This window comes from Hetaerina americana, unplaced genomic scaffold (assembly GCF_022747635.1).
Source record: "Hetaerina americana unplaced genomic scaffold, ioHetAmer1.1.p SCAF_2, whole genome shotgun sequence".
In the NCBI taxonomy this organism is placed as follows: Eukaryota; Metazoa; Arthropoda; class Insecta; order Odonata; family Calopterygidae; genus Hetaerina; species Hetaerina americana.
Genome location: NW_027286763.1, coordinates 92,331,273 through 92,354,336, shown reverse-complemented (window position 1 = coordinate 92,354,336; position 23,064 = coordinate 92,331,273). Strand labels below are relative to the sequence as shown.

The window sequence follows — 23,064 nt, the reverse complement described above, 5'->3', positions numbered from 1 at the left end:
TAGCTATTAACTACCGACATCACTTCTTCACAGGAAAATCTTTGACCACCGAGCCATTTTTTCAAGTTTGCAAACAGAAAATAATCCAATGCGTCTAAATCTGGCAAATAGGGTGCATGAGGTAGCATTCAAGCTTGAATTCATGAATCTTGGCCATTGTAATAACAGGTTTGTGAGCATGTCGTGATGAAACTACACTTTCTTCTTAGCCAAATGTTTCAGCTTGATTTTGTTGCTCTAACGTTGCAATAAGTTTGCATATTACTCTCCGTTAATAGTTTTTCCTTTTTCAAGATAGACAACGAAAATTGTCCCACGCACATCCCAAAAAACCGACACCATGACCTTGCCTGCAGATGAAACGGTCTTTGCCTTTTTTGGAGGCAGTTCTCCCTTTTGAATCCTTCATTTTAATTGTCTCGGGTGTGAAGTAATGGACCCATGTTTCCTCCATGGTCATGAACTAAAAACCAAGCTAAACACTCAATTGAAACAGCTTCAAGACACTGGTTTTGCTCGAGTGTGAGCAATGCTGCTCCCATCTTGCATACAGCTTTCTCATGTCCAAATTTTCAGTTAATATGCGATTTACTGCACTTTTTGAAATACCAACTATGACTGCTAGCTCGTACAATTTCAGTCGACAATGATCACCCAGCATCACTTTGTGGATTTTCTTCACCATTTCTGGAGTTGTCACCTCATTTGGTCGACCAACGCAATGCTAGTCTTGACAGCTCGTACGGCCTCGTTTAAACTCTGCCACTCAATGTTTTACAGTTGTAAACGAAGGAGCAGACTCACCCAGATTTAAATCCAGTTCAGCATTTATATTGGTTGGGCCTTTCAAATGAAAGTATTGTATCACATAACGATGACCAATTTTCTCCATTTTCACAAATTCACTGAAAATGTTCAGTATTGATGTCTGCCAAAGAAATACTTAATAATGTAGCATCTTCAAACTTGAAACATATGCTTTACAGATTGCATACTTTCTGATACAGAGATCTTTTTCAAATAACTACCACCATCTCTAGGTCAGGCTGGGTACTTCTTGGCCTTCCCATGTATCTCTTAAAAATCTTAACAGTAGAGAGGTCTTGCAGTAATGCTCAAGCAACACTTGCATCTTAACGATAAATATGAACTTAAATCGTTTTTATTGCTTATTCCTGTGATGATAACCAATGCTGGAAATTAATATTTCTTTTATGGTAAAGTCGCGACTACTAAAATATTTTTTTTGATCTTTTTTTACATCTTGGCGTGAATGACTAAATGAACCAATGGATGCCCATAAAATCTTGATCATTTCCTATTCATACCAGGGACATTTTGCTAAATTTGGGGGAAAAGTATACAAGGAAGAAGGAAATGCCAATGGAAAGGTAGTGCCAATAGTGATTGGCTAAAAGACTTGGCCTAAATAGGTTTAAAAATAGATTTATTTATAACAAACATTTATACATACATACAAACACACTTTGGTGTAGAGTCCAAATTTTTAATCAAGTATTAACAGAAACGTCAAGGTTTGTCAAAAAAATCCTGCTATGCTGGCATTTGGCGGTACAAATTTATACAAAAATAACTCCAAAAATTGCGGACAAACATTTTAACAACTACCAACTCCAATACGTAATACTAAGAAACATTGCACTACTGTTACAGAGGTGAAAGGAATGAAACACTAAGGAATGTGAGCTCTCCTAAAAGGCACTTGTTAAGGCTTTGCTAAATTCACTCAATTCTGAAAATTCTAAAACCCATTCTGTAGCAAGTGGAATGCTGCACCTAAAGCCCAGCTAATTTCATGATTGTCTATTTTCTTGAAAAGCTGAAACATAAAATTTTCATGAGGTAATAAAGAATTCAAAATATATTCATGTGATTTGGCGAGTTAAATATCATCTACTTACATGCAGTTTGGTCTGAGGTGTTAAGAAGAAACCATCTTGAAGTAAAACTGATATGAATGCTAAATCTAAGCACATGAAAGGTTGGTCAGCATTAGGATAAGCACAAGCTGAAAAGATCATTGAAAGTAATTATTTAAAAAAAATCAAATGATTCGGCATGTAATGCAACATAAAATTAAAAACTTCCATATCTTCAGGGGCCTTTTTTCTCACTTCTACATTCTGATCAAAAGGAAACACAGTTACAAGTAAATTGAAATATTGACCATTGGGTTATCATTCCTTGAAATTTAAATAATCCTACGTATAGGATGTACACTGTGGGCTTCAAAAGTAATGCAATTGAATATACCATACTGCTCCTATTGGTCGGAGTTGGATTGTACCACTTGGAGTAGGTGCAGGAGGGGGGAGGGAGGAGCTAAGCTTTGCCGTGAAACTGGTTTCAGTGCTCTCCAAGCTGTGGAAGCCACAGGACGTCAGTTGTTGTAAACCTCAAGAGTGCCACGAAATGTCACGAAATACAAATCGAGCAGAAATTTCAGGTGAACTTTTGCAACGTACAGAAAATGAAGCTGATTATTTGGACAACGTAATCACTAGTGATGAAACCTGGGTTTTTGAATATGACCCAGAAACAAAACGCCAAAGCTCTGAGTGGCACACAGAAGGACATCCACGAACAATTGGTCATACTGACCTATGTACAGAGAAAGGAAACCATCACCAACCACCAACTTTTCCCTTTCCACTCTTCCCTCCAAGACATTCCATAATTACTACCAAAGAATGACTAATGACCTCTCTTCCTACCCAAACCCAGAGACTAACCACAGTGCACCAACCCCTTCCCTCCATTCCAGTCTCCCTCTCTCCTCTCACATCAACACCCATCCCAGTCCTTCCCTCTATCCTTCCTTGCGTGTGCTTCATTTACAATTTGAAAATTGCAGATCACATTATAGAATATTTCAACGAACTAAACTGGTTACTTCTGGAACACGCAGGAAATTCCACATGCTGTCCTTATTCTATGAAATATGAAATCATAAAATCTCTCAATATTTTCCCAATGACTTCAATAGCCATGATAAAACACACAAAATTAATATCAGAAGTAATCATAAACTGTTAATCCCTCATCACAGATCAACTACATACAACTAGTCATTTGCAGTCACAGCATGTCGTCAGTGGAATGAGCTATCATCCGTTATAACCAATGCACCATTTCTCCCATCATTCAAGCACCCACTTCATAAATCACTAATTTTCTAACAAACCACACTGAAAATCCAGCTTAAAACAGACAACTAGATCCTTCCTTTTCCTTCCGCAGGAGAATCATACATTGTATTGGCATTTGTAAATATAACCAGGAATATTGTTTTAAAAGTATTGTTGGCATATATTGGTATGTGTACACATAATATTTGTATGTATGTGTGTATGTTGTATATATTCTGTTATCGTTATTGATTAACTAGGGAACTAATGTTTTGAATTGCTGTATGCTAGCACTAAGATATTATACGTATTAATTTTATTGCTATTTATGTATAATTTGTGTAATTTATCTGTGATTTTAATATTGTAAATGTGAAGAGGGGTTACGTGGTAGAAGAGACTCCATAGGCTCAATCTCGCCCAAAAATAAAGATGACTATCTATCTATCTACCCTCTGCACGACCCCACCTATTGATGATACATATATATGGATGTGAATTTCTTGTAATCAGTCCATATTGCTATGGTTTAGCAAAACTAGTTGACTAATAAATTCTTTCCCGTGGAAACACTAAGTCTTTTTGATTCTTCCTTCATGTATTAAAAATGGATTTCCACGAAGTATCAGCCTCAACCATATCTCAAATCCGTTTCAAAAGTAATAATTGAAAAGTTAGCAAAATGACTGGAGTCAAATTTCCAAATGGTTCTAGCGTACTTGCAGAAGGCTTTGGTCTAAGGAAAATTTTCCAGGTAAATTACTGAATGAAGGGATTTAAGTGTCATTATTAAAAACAATACCTTGATAATTACAACATTATGATTCAAGGATGAAGGACTTTGTTTTAATTGTGAGGGTGGGATAAATAGGTACTTCTGCCAGAGTTAGGTAAAAACTACAAAAAACTGGCTATGACAGTACACAATGGCAATTAAATGGCTACAATATTAGTCATGGAATAGTTATAAAACAATTTAGGAGAATGGTGAAGAAATTAACATGCTCTACTACTCAAATGGCATTGTGATCATGCAGAGTATTGAGAAGTCTAGCAAGGCCATGGACTCAAGATTATGGCCTGAATATTAACAGTAGTAAAACCTAAGCTGTAGTATGCACAAGAGAGAAAATGAAGGTAGATAATGAGTTAAGAGGAGAGAAATAAGTTCAAGTGAACTCTTTCATTTTCCTCAAAAGCAGCATGATGTGGGATGCAAAGAACTTGGCATGCGTTAAGAACTCATGATGGAAACGGTGATATGATGAAGTGCAAACTTCTATGATAAAAGAAAACATTAGCACATGAATAGTCAATATGTGCAAAATTTTAGTGGGTTGGGCACTTTTTGTATAGATTGGAGCCATAAACCTCAGAAAAAATATATCAGAAGGGAAACAGAAGCCTCTGACATATGATGCTTGATGTGGACAACTTAAGATCAAATAAACTGATAATACAGGAAACACGGTGGTGAACAGAGGAATGAAGAGTTAATTACAACATGGAACACAGGGGAAAAGAAAAACAAGCAAATAGGCTCAGTTCAGTAAATGCCATTGGAATAACAGACGGGAAAATATGAGGAAGGTCCTTCAAGAAAAAAAAAGGACAAAGGAAAAGACTAAACAAGGAGGCATTAAAATTGAAATGTCATCATGGCATATGAGAAATAGCATTAGATATGGAAGAAAGAAGGACTGCACTCAACAACAGTCGGGATTGAAATACTAATAACCATGGTAAAAAGCAGAGCAAATCATTTCCAATGGCCCAAAAATCAACTTGAATAAATAGCTTGCATGCTTCATGTCCAGTCATTTAACTGGCAGACAAGCCATGATAGGCTTTAACATGTAACCTGAATACCTATGGGAATGACTTGTCCACAGCTAGTCCAGGTATTACATGCATAGCATCGTAGGTCACTTTGCTATACTCAGGGGAGGTAACAATATGTGTACCAAGGCTGAGAGAATGGACTGGCACAGAGTTGAAATTATTTTGCCTTTGGAAACACCAGTGTACCTTTAGAGGATTGAACTATTGCCCAAGACCAAAGGAGAACTGAGAGAAAATAGTGAAAATTTACCAACAGTCTGATGACATACATGTGGAAAATCGATGAAGTAGTAGCAGTTTTTAGGGGAGGCGACAGACAGCTAAGGTCATTTGCACCATAGGGGATGGACAGGAAAGGATGAAGGGTGGAGAGAAACCCGGCGTCGGCATTAGCCTACTCTTTACAAAAGGCGCCAAGGGGTCCGCAGTTTAACTTCCCATCCGACGGACGGCGTACTCACTCAAAGTGCCCTCCACAAAGCACCTCAAGTAGGGATCAAGATACCTCTGAAAAATATTCAACACCACTGGGATTTGAACCTGCGCCCTCAGGGTGGGAAGCCAGTACGTTAGCTCCCGCACAATCTATTGGAGATTAGAGAAGAAAGAGGTACTAAAGGGAGAATCAATTCAGATTTAGAAGACTTGGAGGAACAAGAGAAAAAATTCTTGTTCTTAGATCGTCTTGGAAAAGATACAGAAAGATCAACTGAACTTTGTCACAATTTTGGAGAAAGAGAAAGCATTTGACAATGTGAATTGAACCAATGTGAACTAAAATAAATTAGAATTAACTATATAATATGATTATAGTTACATGCTTCACACAGAGAGCAGTCGATAGTGATTATATGTTGAAAAAACAAAGAAGAAGCTAGGAAAAAGAAGTAGACCTGCTTTGCTCATTGAACCTAAGACCTTAAATGTGTGTCCTGAGAAGGCAATGAACGAGACTAAGGAAAAGATAAAATTTGACATTTGACTACACAGAGAAAGGAGAAGCATGCTAAGAATTGTGGATGACAATGCCATACTTACATGGAAGAAAAGTGGCATGACAGGATAATACCCTGGGCAGAGAGGATGGAAAGAAATAAGAATAAAACTAATGCAATGGTCTGCATCCGAAGTAAAGAAAATATTTTTTTCATAATTTCCCATAAACTGCGAGAGATGCCATGCCAGTAACTTTTAACAGAGTCATCTGCTAAATGTGCATTACAATCTCAGTCAAGGCAAAATTTTGTTGCATTTTTTCATAAGACTTGGATGAGACTCGTTGGAACAAGTGGACGAGTTTTGATGCTTGGCAAGATAACCAATAACGGAAGAATTGGACCAATGATAGCAAAATAATGCTAGTAGCAGAACAGGGATAGCAAAAAACTCTTTCTATCAGAAGAAACAATTATTCATGGCAAATCATATTATTGTAAACATAAGGAAGCAGTTCAAAACATGCATAAGTGTACTTTTCTACAGCTGTGAAACATGGACAAAAGGAGATGCTGAAAAAATAAAATTAGAAACAATGGAAATGTGATGTATGCAGAATGGTGAAAATAAATTGAATTATTCAGTAATAAATGAAGATGTTCTCTGGTGAGCAAGAGAAGGGTAAAACTTATAGAAGACATATGGAAGAAGAGGCAAAATAACTGGGTATGTCCTGAGCACAACAGTTTATCAAAGATCATAACTGAAAGAATCTAAGAGGGGGGTTAGAGAGGGAAACCAAGGATGAATTACAAGAAGCAGGTGAAGGAATATTCAGCAAAGTGAACTAGGAGAGGAACAAGGAATGTAGAGAGAGAACAGAAGGAAACAGGAGAGCTTCTAAAGTTGGATTGATAACCTATGATGATGATGGCTTGAATAAGTTCACAATATGAACACTTAGCACATCATATTATCAACCTTCATTCATTTTTTAAGTAATTATTTTAAGTGCATATTTTCAGGTGTATTCGGGAAATATAAATGGTTGCCATGCCAATGATATGCAACATACTGCTACATAAAGAGCAAAATTCCATATATCATTTAAATTAGCAAGATTTCATGATATCTAATGAATTAGATTTTTATCAGGATTGAAACTAAATGGAATATTTCCTGGTAAACTTTATTGCAATTTGCTATAGCAGTAGGAGCATTATAATAAATTGTAATATCTCACCAGATTTGGCAGCCTTGGTGAACTTCTCCACTGTGATTACACCCCCTCTAAAAGGATCTGGAAGAAACAATGGTAATCATTAACTATTGGTGATTTTATTTTATGAACATTAATTGGTTAGATTAAAATTATATTTATAAATTAGTGAAGAAATTCTACATTAAGTCTAATTAGTCACTTTATCAAGAGATTCTGAGGATGCTGCGCCTTAATGCACTGAATAATAAGGGTTAAAACTATGTAACAGAAATTGCAAAGTTTACAAATGTTTTATCACCTCTTGGGTAAAAAGTAAATGATAATTCTTTCAAATAAAAACAACGTTGACAAAAGTAAGTATTAATTCATGCTCATATTAGGTAAGCTTCTCTTTATAAAAATTCATTAATACTCAGATATAAAACTTGATATACTGACAGAACCTCTGTTCTTGTAATACCTCAAAGACTTGTCCATAAAAACAAAGTCTTAAAAATCCTAGGATTTTGAATCAACAAAAAATTTTCCCATACATTTTACAGAAGAATTTTCCACTGCAATATGCCATCTATTCCTCATGCTTGTTTACCGAGTGAACAAAAAGATGCTTTCGGTGCAATAGTTTTGTTGATAAAGAAGGAAAGATTTTGAAATAAATTCTGTTCGCCTAGCCATGAGATGAGATCATGGCTTTAAATTACATTTAATACATACAGGGTGCGGCGTAAAGATTCAAACAAATTAAACAATTTTTCCAAACATATTTGTAAATGGAAAAAATGAAAATTTTTGAAAATTATTTGGTACTATATTTGGTGTGCAATACCACAAAACAAATTTATTCAATGTATCCCCCACTTTCTTGAATGATAGCCTCAATTTTCAGTCTGAATCATTCACAGGCCTGTTTTCAAGTGCCATGGTCCACATCATCAAAAGTCGTTTCAATAATGGCTCTCAATGATGCAAAATTTGGATGTCTGGTCTCATTAGAAACCCTTTCAACCATGCTCCACACACAGTAGTCCAACAGATTTACATCTGGGCTGTTGGGAGGCCAGAATTCTTCAGAACAAAACATGTCGAAGGTGTTCAACAACCAATTTTGCACCAAATGACTCGTATGGGCTGGTGCACTGTCCTGCTGGAAAATTTATGGCCTTTTGGATGAAACAATTTCCATCTACGGTTTCTTAACATTTGTCAGAACACGTGAATGAACTTCTTTCTTGATATTTTCCCCTTGGTTAAAGAAATGTAAGGGTATCACATCACCCTCACGAAACACAACTCCTAGCATGTGAACATTCACTAGAAATTTCCTTCTGGAAACAATGGGGTCATCTTCAGGGTCATAGGTGACCCAGCGGTTGTTCCTATGATTAATTTTAGCACCCATATAAAAATGTTTTCTCAAAAAAAATCCGATTCTTCCCGCAGTATTTAAGGAGTATTTTTAATATTCAAGGAACAATAAAGCAAGTAGCTAGATTCAACTTGCTTTTAAACTTGTTGCTTTGGAAAGCATCCATCTTATTTAAATGATGTAAGACTTCTGGCAGAGGTCTTCCTTGATGATTCGACACAGAGCCTTTTCACTCACACCAACAACCGACGACAATTTTTGGATCAATAACCCTAAATCCTCAAAATAAGCTCCCGAGTCAGTTGAATGATGTCGGGCATCTTGAAAATGCACTCCTTTCAGTGAGTTTTTCTTGCCGGTGTCATGAAACCATTGTTGGGCTTTTCAGACTCATTATACCCTGCGACGACATCATATATTAGACCAATGATCTCGGTTACCCGAAGAACTGAATAATTTCTGTGACAGACACACCAGCACGTACACTTTCAAAAATTGTGGCCCTTCTGTTAAACTCCGCACTTGTTCTAATCATTGCGAACATGTTGAGGTTATTACTGTTGAGTACATGTCAAGCTTACGTGGGTGCCAGCAGTGAACTTTACACGTGGTATAAAATGGCAGGAATTGCAAATTAAATTTTGCCTGGCCACACCTTGAATGTATTTCAATTGATCTGTACTAAAGCATATAAAGGGATATGCTTTTGGCAGAGGACTTCTCTTTCCAATGTGCCTGTATATTGAATTTAGCAGGATTGAAATAACAAGGTTTTATAGCATGTAAACCCTACATCTGCGTACATATTTATAGAATCAACATTCTAAAATTAATTTGGTAACTTTAGATTATAAGGATTACACAGGAATGTCCTCAACAAAACGTTCCCCTTTTTTCTTGGTCTCAACTTTTCTAAAAAATCCTGAACATACCACTAACAAAAACATTAGGGCTGACAAGGAGTCAATACCTAAATCAGGGATTTTAGAAAATATGGGTAAGCAGGCCCTTGAATTAATTTCAGGAAGTTAATGGTAGGGGAAATAGTGTTTAATATACGAGGGTCATCCGGAAAGTAGTACCCGTTCGTGCCGCATGAAGTGCTGACGACGCGAGTAGCCGCTGGACGAGGTCAGATAGCTTCAGTGGCTTGTCTGCCTTCTCTGAGCCAAGTTGCGTGACGCTAGCATTGCCTGTGTTGTTTCTGTGATTGTTTACAATGTTTAATAAAATTGAGAACGCCGCCAGTTGTGAAGTGAGGGCAGTGATTAAATTCCTCAATGCAAGAAACGTTCGCCCATGTGATATTCATCGCCAATTAAAGGAGGTGTATGGAGACAATGTAATGGACGAGTCGTCTGTTCGGCGGTGGTGTCGCAACTTCAACATGGGGGGGGGGGAACACACACGACGATGAGCGTTCGGGGAGACCGTCTGTCATTACAGACCAACTGGTGAGCTCAGTTGACGAATTCGTGAGGAACGATCGGCGCGTCACAATTGATGACATCTGTGAGCATTTTCCCAATGTTTCTCGAACAATTGTTCATGAAATTGTTAAACACCATCTGCATTATGCAAAAATTTGTGCAAGATGGGTCCCTCGCGTATCTCAATGAGCTGGCGGCGAAGGACTATGCAGCAGGAATACAGAAACTTGTCACACGTTATGACAAATGCCTTAATTTGCTTGGAGATTATGTTGAGAAGTAGTTTAAAGTATCCTCTTTCAAATAAAATTTTATATGTTTGTTAATATTTACTTTTGTGTCTTTATTTCACGAACGGGTACTACTTTCCGGATGACCCTCTTACATTAAAAATATGGTAAAGAGTCCAAATAACCTTCAAATTAATTGAAATGCATATAAAATAACAACAGCATTAAAAGTAAGGAGTTTATAGCTTTCACCCTACTGGAGAGGAATAAAACAGTCCCAAAACTAGATACGTCACAACAAGCATGACACAAACCACTGTTTGTAAGAACCTTTATAATAAATTAATCATTGTTTTCCCTAAAATTCTGCATGAATTTCATTATGAGTTCATTTATTTCTAAACATTCACTATAACCATAAGATTTTCTAAACATCATCAACTTACCAATTAAACCAACTTCAACAGCTCTGTCAAAATAATAAGAGAATGCATTAATCTCATGTCCTTCTAATCCGACTGGCTTTTCAACTTTACCATGCACATACTCTTTGATGGCTTTGAGACAATCACCAAATTTAACAATAGGTCTCTCTTCAGACACTTCCCCTTTTCCTCCTTTTATGTGCTCATAAGATGCTTTCTCTGGACCCCTAAAAATATAGTAAATTTACCAGGATAATGTATTAGGGGAAAAAGAAATTAACAGTACATTTTCCAACAAAAAAACAAACCATAGCAGAATGACACTTAGCAACAAAATTCTTCATTGCTCCTCAATCCATAGGTCATACATCTGCCAAACTCAAATTGTTTTCACTAAGTGATATCAAATTAAATTCCAAGAAACTGTGGGAAATGCCTCAACAGTAACTTTAAACGGAGTCATCTGCTAATATTTCAATGCAACAATTTCAGAGTGTAAAAATCATTCACCTTGACAGGGATTTGAACCTTGATCCCTTGATGTCCAGCTGAGTGCTAGGCAGTTTAGCTATCAAGGCCTCAAGAGCTTAAAGGATCTAGGTTCGAATGCCGGTCAAGGTGAAAGATTTTTACACACTGTAATTGTTGCATCAAATTAAATCACTAATACTCCACTCAATTCCACTATAAATAAAATGGATTTGATATTTTCATTGGTTTTGAGTATTACTTTTTTCATTAGCCTTTTAGACATATTCTTCTAACACCTACTTAATGTGAGTTGTGGGAGTTCTGGATATTTTTTGTAAGCATTTATTAACAATTATTCAGTTTAATGAACCTGAACAATCCAATTAAAAATTTGGGTATGTTCATTTGGGAGGGACATGAGAAGGAATACTAAACAGTCACGAGGCAGGAGTATTCAACCAGAGGGACATTGGAAGGAATGACTAACAGATACAAATTTCTAATTGTGCAGGGCATGTTTTACCTAACTTGCATAGGTATTGTTTGCTCATTTCTTTTAATTAATGAAAGTTTATTTCCTTTTCTTGCCTGCTTTCCACTTATGTTGTTATATTTTTACACATCTTTGCAACTTGGGTTAAACAATTTCCATATGCTTTCTACATTCAAAGTTATGATTTCCATATTCCTTATTACCCATCGCACATATTAATAGATACTATGATTGAGATGCTAACGCCAATTTTCCAAAATAAGAGTAAAATGCTATTATGCTACAGCCGAAGCATAGCAATGTTAAGGCAAAAATATAATATACCGAATTATAAGTTAGAATCTAGGTACCAGTCATCAGCAAATACTAAGCACAGGATTATAGACTTTTTAGTACGGGACATATAGAGAAAATTATGCAGCCAACAGAAGAGTAACATTATGGTGATGAGTAAATCAGATTTTATAAAGAGAAGATGCATTAATTATGCACTATGGCTAAAGATACTTTAGCAGAAACATCGTCATTCATTAATTTTTTGGAAAGAATGTGAAATAAATGAAAATCAATATTAATAATTATGAAATATTCATGTTTAATACTATGCACTTTTATTCTGAGAGGAAATTATTTATTCCTCGCAATAAATTGCATTTTTCTCCTTAGTGGGTTTTTAAAAAAAATTTACTTGTAGAAAACTATCATGACGGCAAAGACTTCAGAAAATAACATATTTCTCACAGAAAAAAAATAAAGCCAAAATATGATATCAGTAATAAAGTAGGCAAACATTGGTTAACATTCAAAGTTAAACTAATCAGAAGTTCATTAAAGGCTAATTAACCAACTACCATCTCTCTGAGCACCAAGCTTCAACTGCATAATGACCTTGACTTTTCTTTCGTCTACCTAATCCTCTGACAGAGCAAAAATGTTAGGGGGGGGGGGTTAAATGCCAACACCTGAATGATAAGTAATATGCTAAGTAAAAGTCTATGAACTCTTTTCTTCTCTCCTCGAGAAGTCATGCATTAAGTTTAAAATTGCATTAAAGGCACTAAACACCAAAAGCATAAACAAAAAAGTCTAGCAATTCAAGATAGACATGTTGCATCTATTTGTATTATATTCATTAGTATTTCAAGTGCACTATTAGAAGAAGTAGAATAAAAATAAGCAGTGCATCGGGGACATAGTTTTATGGAAGGAAACGAAAATTAGCAGAAACACAATGCCTTCATAATGTATACAGGTAATTAGGCAATATGCATGTGATTAATAGAGTCACTTGAAATGGAATATCTCAGAGAAAAGTATGAAATAAACAATACATTTTTGGGTCACCAGACCAGACAATATCTTTGAATTTCATCACTTTTCATCGTTTTTGACTTATCTATGCCAAGAAACACTCAAAGTTTTATTTTTTGGCCAGTCACTGCTCAGAGCTTCAAATTATGCAATATTTCAAATTAAATGGAATTGAAATAGGGTTTAAGTAGTTTTATCTGTGGGAATTGTAATTTTTTGGCTCTCGCAGTACAATGGATAAGAATAAAATAATACGACCATGAGAAAAACTTACATTACTATGTAGGTTTCACCACCGTAGGACCATTCTGTTGAGATTATAGGATTTATGCAGGGGCTCCTTAAAGCCTTAGATCCAGTAGTATTACCTTGAGAAAGGACTCCTTTACGTGCTGCCATTAGGCCCAGACCTAATAAACTGAAAGCATAAAAAGTTATAAATCAGGTTGCTACCAGTTGAATTAATGAGAGTGAGCCACCACTGGCTACAAACTGATGTTAACTAAAGATATGGGGTAATTAGAAAAGTTCTCGGAATGGAATATAAATAAATGACTTACCTCAGGGAAACTTTTTTATTTTTCAATATAGTCGCCCTGTACACTAATGCACTTGGTCCAACGATGCTCCAATGACTTGATCCCATCTCGAAAAATAGATTCCTTCAGGTCTGCAAAATACCTGTCTACTTTGGCTGTTAGTTCTTTGTTTGAAGAGAATCTCCATCCACCATGTAAAATTTTGAGCTTGGGGAAGAGATGGAAATCTGATGAAGCCAAATCATGCAACAATTCACATCTTAGGTTACGCATTTGTGCCATGGCAACAACATTTGTGTGTGGGCGTGCATTGTCTTGATGAAAGAGAGCTTTCTTCCCTGCCACACATGCCCTTTTTTCGGGCATCTTTTGCTGTAGTTGGTCCAGGAGGTTAGCATAGTAGGATCCAGTAATTTTTGGCCAGTGGGAAGATAATCTATCAGCAGAATCCCTTTCACATCCCAGAAAACTGATGCGATGACCTTTCCAGCCAACTGTATTGCCTTTGCTTTCTTTGGTGGTGGTGAATCAACATGTTACCTCTACTTGGCTACTGTTTTGCCTCTGGAGTATAGTAATGGAACCAAGTTTCATCTGTGGTCACAAACAGATGCAAAAATTCTTTTTGCTTGCTCTTAAAACAGGTCAAACATTGTTCAGAAATTTCCATTCTGATGTTTTTGTGATCCTGCATCAAGAGTTATCTAGCAGATAATTTTCTCATATCCATTTCCACTGTTAACATGTAATAGGCACGTTCAGATGACATTCCTACAGCTTCAGCAAATTCTCGCACTTTCACTCAGCAATTCTCCAGGACCATTTTATGCAGTTTTGCAATGATAATCTGTGGTAGTGGCACATTTTGTCCAAATATTACATGGATCGTTGCCTAAGCTGTCCCGACCAAACTTAAACTTGGTTGCCCACTTGGCAACAGTTGAATATGAAGGAGCAGAGTCCCCCCGATAGTTATGAAAGTTGGAATGAATTTCCTTTGCTTTCAAACCTTTCTTTACAACATATTTCATCACAGCTCAAGTCTCAATTTTTGATATCTTCACAAAGCACTACACGGAAACAACAACAAAGAGGTATCCACACCTCGGATCTATTCCCAGAGCACTGACACATTATGTGTTTACTCATAAAGGATTACCTATTACCACGTGGGAAACTCATTACACTACTACTGACATCTGGTGGAGAACCTTTTTAACTACCCTCATATTTTTTCACCTTAATAGGTGAAGGAATACTAAATAATACAATTATGGCATACCTACCGATATTCCACAATAGACACTCACTTCACATTACATATTAACAAACACCAAATCAAATTACAATTATCAGCATACCTGTGAGTGTAGACGGATAAATTTGTATGAAATGCTGAAACTTGATGGACATATTTTGAAGGCACTTTCTTTAAGATTTCTTTCTTGTCAGGAAGAGCAAAAGTTATCTGTGTTGAACCACCACCTAAATCTAAAGCAGCAACAGTTTTGTCAGCATGCCCACCTAGTCGATCTAAAGAGATAAATATTATTTTTGACTGCTCAAATATTTACTCAAGAATTTATGAGTTTCAGCATTTATACAGACACATACCTAAAAGGAAATTCACAGTAAACCATGAAAATAATCCTTCATCAACACCATCCATAATTGATACAGATGTATTAGTGCAATGGAAAGGAGAAGTCATGCAGAGTTCTCTCACCTGAATTCAACAAAAAGAAAGACATGAACTTGAGCAATGCTCAATATTTAGTTGTCACCACTAAACTTTCATTTTGCATAACTTAATTTTTATATACAATATCTTTTTCCTGTGTCTGTTAAATCACGACAAGAGCATACCTAGGTTGTTTGAATATTATCAAGGCTATAAATAAAATTTTGTATAGATGGATTTATTTTTCACAAAGAGGAATTGGTAGAAGGGATAACTGACAACCACATACAAGTCACAAAGCATGTCATGATAAGGTAAAAAAGAAAGAACCTGTCCTACCAAATGAAAAGAGTATCTTCAGATGGCTAAAATTGCCAATCAGGTGATCTTACCTATCACAATGCTAGATCTGTTGTAACTTCAAAAAAATTGACCAGTAATTTATTTATTTATTTTATTTTCAAAATTATATTATTACTACATATACACAGCAGTAGCGCTAATTCATAATGAAAAATAACAAAATTATGAAAGAGGACAAAATACAATAACAGCATCACAATAAACATTGAGAAGCGAACATGGACAGGGTAAATATTTAATTTGTTGGCAGTTGGGATTAAGCTTGGGAGGTGAAATTGTTACATGATAAATAAAAAGGATCACCAGTGTGAGGGAGAGAATTTAGAAGGGAGGAGAGGTGAAAAAAAATCAGCGCAAGGTGAGAGATATCCTAGGAATAGGAAGATGGAGAAGGGAGTGGGTGCAGGTGGATCGAGCTGGTATCCTGAAGTTGAAGAGAGAGAGCAGCTAAGGGCAATTAATAGTCAAGTTTAGGGTGTCATGGAGGAGTTTTAAATCTGCTTTAAGTCTGCGGTTTGGGGGGCTAGAAATGGATAAAGAAGACAAAACATCATTTGAGGACATATTGCGGATATGTAGGACTTGGTGTTTGACTATTTTGGCAAAGAAGTGAGAGAACCAATGGAGGGATTTTAGTTTAGTTGGGGTTAAGGTGGACCAAATTGGGGAGCAATATGATATTATGGGAAGGACAATTGTTGAGACATACGAGTGCAGTGCTATTGGATCTTTACTTTCTGTGAAGCGGTAGAAAGCCTAATAAGGACATTACTTTATTTTTTACAGTCTAAATGTGATCGGAGTAATTTAGTTTTTGGATGGTTAAAACACCAAGGTCTTTCACAGTAGTTACTCGGTTTAAGGGAATTGAGTTGAATGTCAGGGGTTTTTTTTCAGAGAAAGAGTCATGATACTGCTTTTCCAGGGTTTAAGTTAAGCTTCCAGGAATCACACCACATTAAAAATATACAAACAGAAATAGCTAAAAGGCAATTTGAAACATTTAAAATTGGTTATCATATTTCTCCACATAAAGAATCATTCTAGACTAAATAATTTCTGTGCTGTCAATGACTTATGGACCATACATTCCTTCAGGTAAAAGCATTGTGATTTATATTGTTCAATAAACCAGTTGATATTCTCACAGCTGCAATTACAGTCAGTGTGTGCGTGAAGTCATTGGAGCGCTCTCATTATTAGTATAGCATTAGACATAAAATGACAGCTGATTTTGAGTGCTGGAAGTATTTAATACTTTTTCTTTTTTAATATTAATATTTTAGTAAATTATTCAATGAGCTAGGGAAACAGAGCTTCACTGACTTCACTATGGTGTTAAAAAAATATCAAGACTAAGTGGTATTAATGTTATAATGTGTCATTAACTTATAAGAAAAATTAACATATATGTTCATTATGAATGATCCCAGGGAAACCAAAGATATTGTAAATCATTTCAAATACCTCATTGAGGAGTGCTTCAGCTTTAGCAGGTGGAAGTAGCCTCAGTCCAGCTGTTGCTTTTATGGTCAGAGGGGTACCAGCCCATGACTTCCTAGGAATCTCTTCTTTAGCTTTTTCTATTAACTCCTCCAATTTTTCAGCACCCTGTTAAATATTAACAATATCACTGTTGAGAGTTTACTAAGAATAAAAAAATGAGGACAGAGTAAAAGGCTTCACCCCATTATTTACATGCATTTATTTTTAGTATTTCTGGTCCTATATCAGACTGATCCAGGTGTTTGGGCAATTTGTTTATGCAATCCATAAAATTTGATTGAAAGTGTTAATAATAACTTCTTGAATTCAAATGCACTAATGTGACACTAACCTAACCGGCATAAGCCCACATATAAATACATGCAAATTCTATTCAATTACCAACCTAAATACATATGACACCTTGTGTCAAAATTTTACTCAAGGAAGAAGTCAATAGCAACTTTTTATTCAACTAACTTCAACCCATCATCATCTATTCTATATCGGCGTATATTATATGCGGCTAGTACAACCAACTTCCAGCAAAAACTAGTATACATGTGGATACCAAGGACAAAGCTGGACTCTGACCAGTCTACATTGGACCTCTATGCAGACCCCATGGTCCTTTTTAGACAATAAAAATACCTCTTCTTAAAATAAATAAAAAGTACATAGGAAAAAATTGGCATCCTGTAATACAGCAGAAATAAACTGTCAAATATAAGAACCCACGATATTGTTCAAAGTCATGACCATCGGTAGAAATACTTGAGATGTTTAAAAAGCTATCCTTGCAGAACAAGTGTGAAACAAATATCCTAAATTAATAATAAATTAAACCCTTAAATTACTTTACCTTTCTAGGATTTTCTGCGAAAGAGGACAAGCCTGGTTTTATTTCGACAAAAAGTTCCCTGTCAAGCTTCAAGTTACCATCTGTGTCAAAGAACAAATAAATATCATTCTCACTCATACAACTTAATGAATTTAGCCACAAATGTAAGGATAATAGGAACATATCGTGAACGTTAAAATTTTGCCTCTTACCATACGACTGATGAAAAGTAAACGCAAGAACTCTGGATCCAGTACTTCCTGCATCAATAACAACAGCGTGTGTATGCTTTTGTATGCCCAAAGTGAGAGCCAAATTGTCTAAAGCGCTTGTTCCATGGGTGTAAACGTTCCAAGGTAGCACTTGATAGTATGACCCTAAAATTAAAGGTATACTAAAGCTTCTACAACATGTCATAAAAAGTTCAAAGAAAGCTGATAAAATAACACCTCACCGACAAAGATGATGAAACATGTAACCACACCAATCATAATAATAAAATATTTTTGGAAGCCCAACGTTCTCTTGCCGTGGTGAATTTGTTGAACGTAGCGCGTAGACATACTCTGCACATCATCGCCCAACTGCAAAAATAAAACACCAATTATAGGGAAACTTTTCCCGAATAAGTCTTCAAATAAATCTGATTTAATTGAATTACTCTTCAAACTGAGCATTCGGCATGATTGCAACTAAAAAGGCTCCAGTCAAGTTATTCCGCCACGGTCATTTAACATCAGAGTAACACAAACCTTTCTACGGCGTATTGAACCATCCATTTCAGATGTTTAAAAAGAACTTAAAATGAATAAAAACCAAGCAATTTGAGTTCAGTAACGAGAATTAGATTCGATAATGTCACGCTGAAACAAGCAGTACTCTTTAGATTAAAACACGATGACTCGAGCAATGTCTTAACTTTGAAAATTGCAACACCTTAGCTATCTAGGAAAGAGCATTTCCCATCAAATCTTTTCTTCCAATACTGAGGGTCATCATCATTCGCGACGAAGGCCAAACGGCTTACATTGTCATCTTACGCCCATCACGCAACTCATGATTCATTCATATTTCTGCCATGAAATTTCCGATTATCGATGATAGGACCATAGAACCTTACGTTACCTTAGCAATCTTCTAATTCAGAGAACCTATGGCTCAAATTCAGCAGTAGCCCGTTAAATCATCCTAATGAAAACGACACACCCCAATATCACGATTCAGTAGTTTTATTTTTGTTCTCTCCCACTTCCGAGAGAAGAAGAGCGTTTGTGGCTTTCGCGATTTTGGGAGGACCTCCTGTTCTGTTCATTATTTTAACTCGAACTGAAAATGCCGGAGAGTACTTCTTTAGCCAAGCAAGCGGCTATACAAATAGCTTCGGGTGGATCAGCTGGTATGTTAGGTGGAAACTACCGACACTTTGTTTATTGATTTGAGTGAATGCAGGTGATTTAAATTTTTTTTCCAAAAAACAGGATTTGTGGAAGTTTGTATCATGCATCCTCTAGACCTAGTAAAAACAAGATTCCAAATCCAAAGTAAAGCGATTTCACCCGGTGATCCACATTATTACTCTGGCGTTGGCGACTGCATGAGAAAAATGTACCTTAATGAAGGATTTCTTGCATTTTGGAAAGGTTTGCTACCTCCTGTTATGGTTGAAACACCAAAGAGAGCAGTGAAGGTGAACTTTCTTTACGTGAAATGCGCGTATGTCACGGTTCTTCACAGCATTCTCTCATGCTCCAAATCTTAACTTTTTCAGTTTTTTACGTTTGAACAATATAAGAAGTTTTTTATGTTTGGGTCACCTACTCCAACACCGCTGGTATGGTCATTTGAAACATGTACGACTCAGTAATTCAACAAAACCAGTTTGAGCAAACGGCCTAAAGAGTGATTTGTTTTGTTACAGACATTTTCCTTGGCTGGTTTGGGAGCAGGTATTACAGAAGCTATCTTAGTTAATCCATTTGAAGTTGTCAAAGTAGCATTACAGTCCAATAAAGCAAAGTTGAGAGAATTACCATCAACATGGGCGGTCACAAAAGGAATCATTGACAAACAGGTAATTTAAAGAGATTTTCAATGGATTTAGCATTTTATTAGGAACCGTGAGCCATCACGATGAATGGAATAATATGCCCTAGACTTGAAAGACCCAGATCAATGGCCACGGACATGAAAAAGTTCTAAGATAATAACCCTTTTCCTGGAGTTCTCTCCAAGTCATTATCTTTCATGTCATTTCAAGATAGCACTCAATATTTTCCGATAACTGCTATTTTATCAGAATTGATGGTTATGGTTTTAGCGTAAATAGATACATGCTAACATGATACCATTTTGTAACTAATGATATAAACTTATCTTTATGTCTGAGTTATGGTTGTGTAATCTAGGCTCTTATGCAAAATTTTGGAAATGTGTCGAAGTACACTAGATACTTACCATCAACTGTTAAACCAACCAGAGTTTAAATGTCGTTTTAAAATTACATTTATTGTACATTAAACGTGTGTCATTATTCACATTCCTCAGTGTAATACCATTTTATCACATGTAATTGAAAGTGAAATTTACATTGGACATATATGGCTGAGATTTTCATCCTGGTGGTGATTTATGATAGATAATTAGCTGCATACCCACTGTGTGACGATTCCTTTTATTTTTTTGTGAATGAGTGTAATTGCTTCATTCAGGTTCCATGTATAATATTTTATTTTTCTTGTACTTGAAAGCGGAATTTATAGTTGGAAACTACCTTCCTTGGGGCTGAAAAGCATTGTACCATTGTTTGAAAAATTTTCTCCATGGAAATTATTTTCATTCTTCGAAATGTGCAAAAGTTTTCAATTGCCATCCTAGAAAAATATCTTGAATATATATCCCTCTAATATTTGATAGAGGTACTATTCACCTGTAAACCCAAATTTTGCATACGCCATTTGCAAATTTGATCTGAATTTCATACTTTTCATAGGAAATTTGCTGTACAAGTCTACTTCATAAATACCCTCATTAACTAAATTTTATAAAAAGTTTAATTGCCAATGCATAAACGTAAATGCTAAGTTGGTTAACTACAAATTAACTTGAAGAGTGGACAGATTAAATTACTGATTAAAATTTCGCAATGTATTTTGGATCACGGCATGTGTTATGACATTTCAGTGTATTTTAGTGTGAATAAATATGGAATTTCATAAAGTTGACTTCTGTAGTCAACTATAACTTGAGGAGGTTTGATTTTCCAGAAATTTTAAAGAAATATTCTCTTGAAAACTATTAACTTGGGCTATAAAATACAACATTATTGAAAACAAGTAAATTCCCTATAAATGAATCCAAGAGTACTAGTGTGTGAGAATATGAGCATTGTTTGGTGAAATTAATGGATCATGTGTCATTAAGTTCTCATGCAGCAACACTATGGGTTAAGAGAAAAGGATATTTATAATTAATTTTATGTTTTCTTAAGTTACAAAATGTTGCTCAAATGGATATAAGGTTCTAATTTCCCAAGTAAGATTAAGGCAAAACATTTTAAAACCATGGATTACTGCTAGAAATAACTGCATTTGGTACAAGTGTTAACAATTTGTCGGTGCCTGTTCATCACTTTGAAATGAAGAAATCTGCTCCGGACAGTTCAACATCTTACTCTTTAATTTCGAATTAGGTAGTTATCCTGAAATTAATTCGGTTACACTGAGAAATTAATTTAATTACTTTGAACTCACATGAATTGAGAAGGATATGAAATACATATATAATGACCATCTGCCAGCAAATGGACTGGTAAACTTATGAATAATTATTAAGGTATGAGATTATTAATAATGGAAATCAAATATATTTTGAGGAGATCTTATTGTGTAGGTGAAAGCATATGACTCATTCCATATAGATCAACTTCTATAGATTCTGATAAATATGCTAGAAATATATCAAAAGTATGATACAAGATATCATGGTTTTGAAATTTCATTTGATATCCGACTTATACTGCTTCCCAGCCATAAATACACATTCTTCATTATTCAATTCTATGGCACGCTAGATAAATATTTCCAAGTATTACACTTCTCCTTATAATGCTTCCCACCTTTACCACTTTTTTCCCAGGCCTGAGCAAAAAATATCATATATAATGCTCTTTTCTACTGAAACGCCTTTACATGCATATATGCAAACAGACTTTAAATGAAGCTTGCATATTTTTCATCTTCAATGAATCACCGCAGGCCAGCATGTCAGTGTGGTGAGTAACGCAGACCAATGGATAAGTCTGCAGATTTTAAGTGCACCTCTCTTTATTTTCATGCAGTTTTCTTCACTTCAGTTAGCAACAAATTCTCATGCATGTTTATATAAATTTTGAACAAAGAAAGCCTACCCTTCGTAATGCAGAACCCCTCATAGTCTATAGTGCTTTGCCATATTTTTCAAGCCACTGCTTGGAAACAATAAAGTTTAGTGCATTTTCAAACCTGGAAAAATGTAGATAGCAGTGAAAGCAAATGAATAATAGTCAAGAAACCAGATGGGCCCAAAGTACAGCCTAAAATTTGCATTCTGTAGTCTTCATTATGAGTTGAGTGTGATAACGTACTGAATTTTCCGATTGTTATTTAATTTCCAACATAGCTCAGTTTTAATTTTTTTTGCACACTTTCAATATTTAAAATCTTTGTTGAGTTTGGACATGAGGCTCTTTTAGATCCATTTCTCATTTAGGCCAGCTATTGTGCTGTCATTAGGCTAAGTGTCATTCTAAACTTATGATGTGGAGTTAAAGAAGTATTGCATGATAATTATAGCCAATGTTTAATTAAATAGCAAATAATATCATCAACCATGGGAAATCCTTCCAAGAAATAATAAGTGTGTCATTGTCAACCTTCATTTATAAATCTATCGTTAAAACAAATTTAATGATTTCTGCAATGTTATTGGAAGATGATAGGTTGTATTTCCCTACACTGTAGCATATTAATTTAACTTAAATACTAAATTAACATTAATTTACACAGAGGTGGTATACAACTACATCCCCTATCACTTGCACCTTTGCTTCTTCTGCTTTTCTACGCTAGGTTCTCCCTTCCTCCATTATCTATACAAGCGACATGTTTGCTTGTGATGCGAATATGGTATGGCTTGTGATGCTGGTAGGATCACCAATGCAAGGTAGGCTGAAGGGTAGGAGTCGAATAAAAGTTAGTCCATACTTAATTGTTCCAGGCTCAACTTTGTGGCAGTTCATGTTCA

At 35.6% G+C, this 23,064-nt stretch overlaps 2 protein-coding genes across 4 annotated transcripts in view; one reads left to right on the top strand and one right to left on the bottom strand.

Annotated features, from left to right (window-relative positions):
- Positions 1-1,436: 1,436 nt before the first annotated feature.
- Positions 1,437-19,012, bottom strand: LOC139688292 (ectonucleoside triphosphate diphosphohydrolase 5-like). Of its 3 annotated transcripts, none has more exons than XM_071585778.1 (12): positions 18,910-19,012; positions 18,239-18,368; positions 17,997-18,161; positions 17,806-17,885; positions 16,926-17,069; positions 15,029-15,140; positions 14,776-14,947; positions 13,150-13,293; positions 10,622-10,827; positions 7,171-7,227; positions 1,923-2,029; positions 1,437-1,840 (listed from the first exon to the last, which is right to left on the bottom strand). In XM_071585778.1, the coding sequence occupies exons 2-12, from the start codon at positions 18,345-18,347 to the stop codon at positions 1,763-1,765; spliced, it is 1,374 nt and encodes a 457-aa protein (XP_071441879.1). In that variant the 5' UTR covers positions 18,348-18,368; positions 18,910-19,012; the 3' UTR covers positions 1,437-1,762. The 3 variants fall into 3 exon arrangements, with proteins under 3 accessions (XP_071441879.1, XP_071441878.1, XP_071441877.1); XM_071585777.1 differs by lacking the exon at positions 18,910-19,012 and adding an exon at positions 18,721-18,822; XM_071585776.1 differs by lacking the exon at positions 18,910-19,012 and adding an exon at positions 18,537-18,704.
- Positions 18,880-23,064, top strand: part of LOC139688294 (mitochondrial 2-oxodicarboxylate carrier) — a 22,308-nt gene continuing 18,123 nt past the window's right edge. The window contains exons 1-4 of the mRNA XM_071585779.1: positions 18,880-19,180; positions 19,263-19,471; positions 19,553-19,615; positions 19,703-19,855. Of these exons, the coding sequence (XP_071441880.1) occupies positions 19,117-19,180; positions 19,263-19,471; positions 19,553-19,615; positions 19,703-19,855 (489 nt within the window). The 5' untranslated portion in view covers positions 18,880-19,116. The remainder of the gene's footprint in view (positions 19,181-19,262; positions 19,472-19,552; positions 19,616-19,702; positions 19,856-23,064) is intronic.

Excerpts from the sequence above, each read along its gene's own strand:
- LOC139688292 (XM_071585776.1), bottom strand. The coding sequence starts at position 18,563 with ATGGATGGTTCAATACGCCGTAGAAAG. Across the intron at positions 17,886-17,996 it reads TACTTTTCATCAGTCGTATG|ATGGTAACTTGAAGCTTGAC; the intron begins GTAAGAGGCAAA and ends TCTTTGACACAG. Across the intron at positions 13,294-14,775 it reads TTATCCGTCTACACTCACAG|TTTATTAGGTCTGGGCCTAA; the intron begins GTATGCTGATAA and ends TTATGCTTTCAG.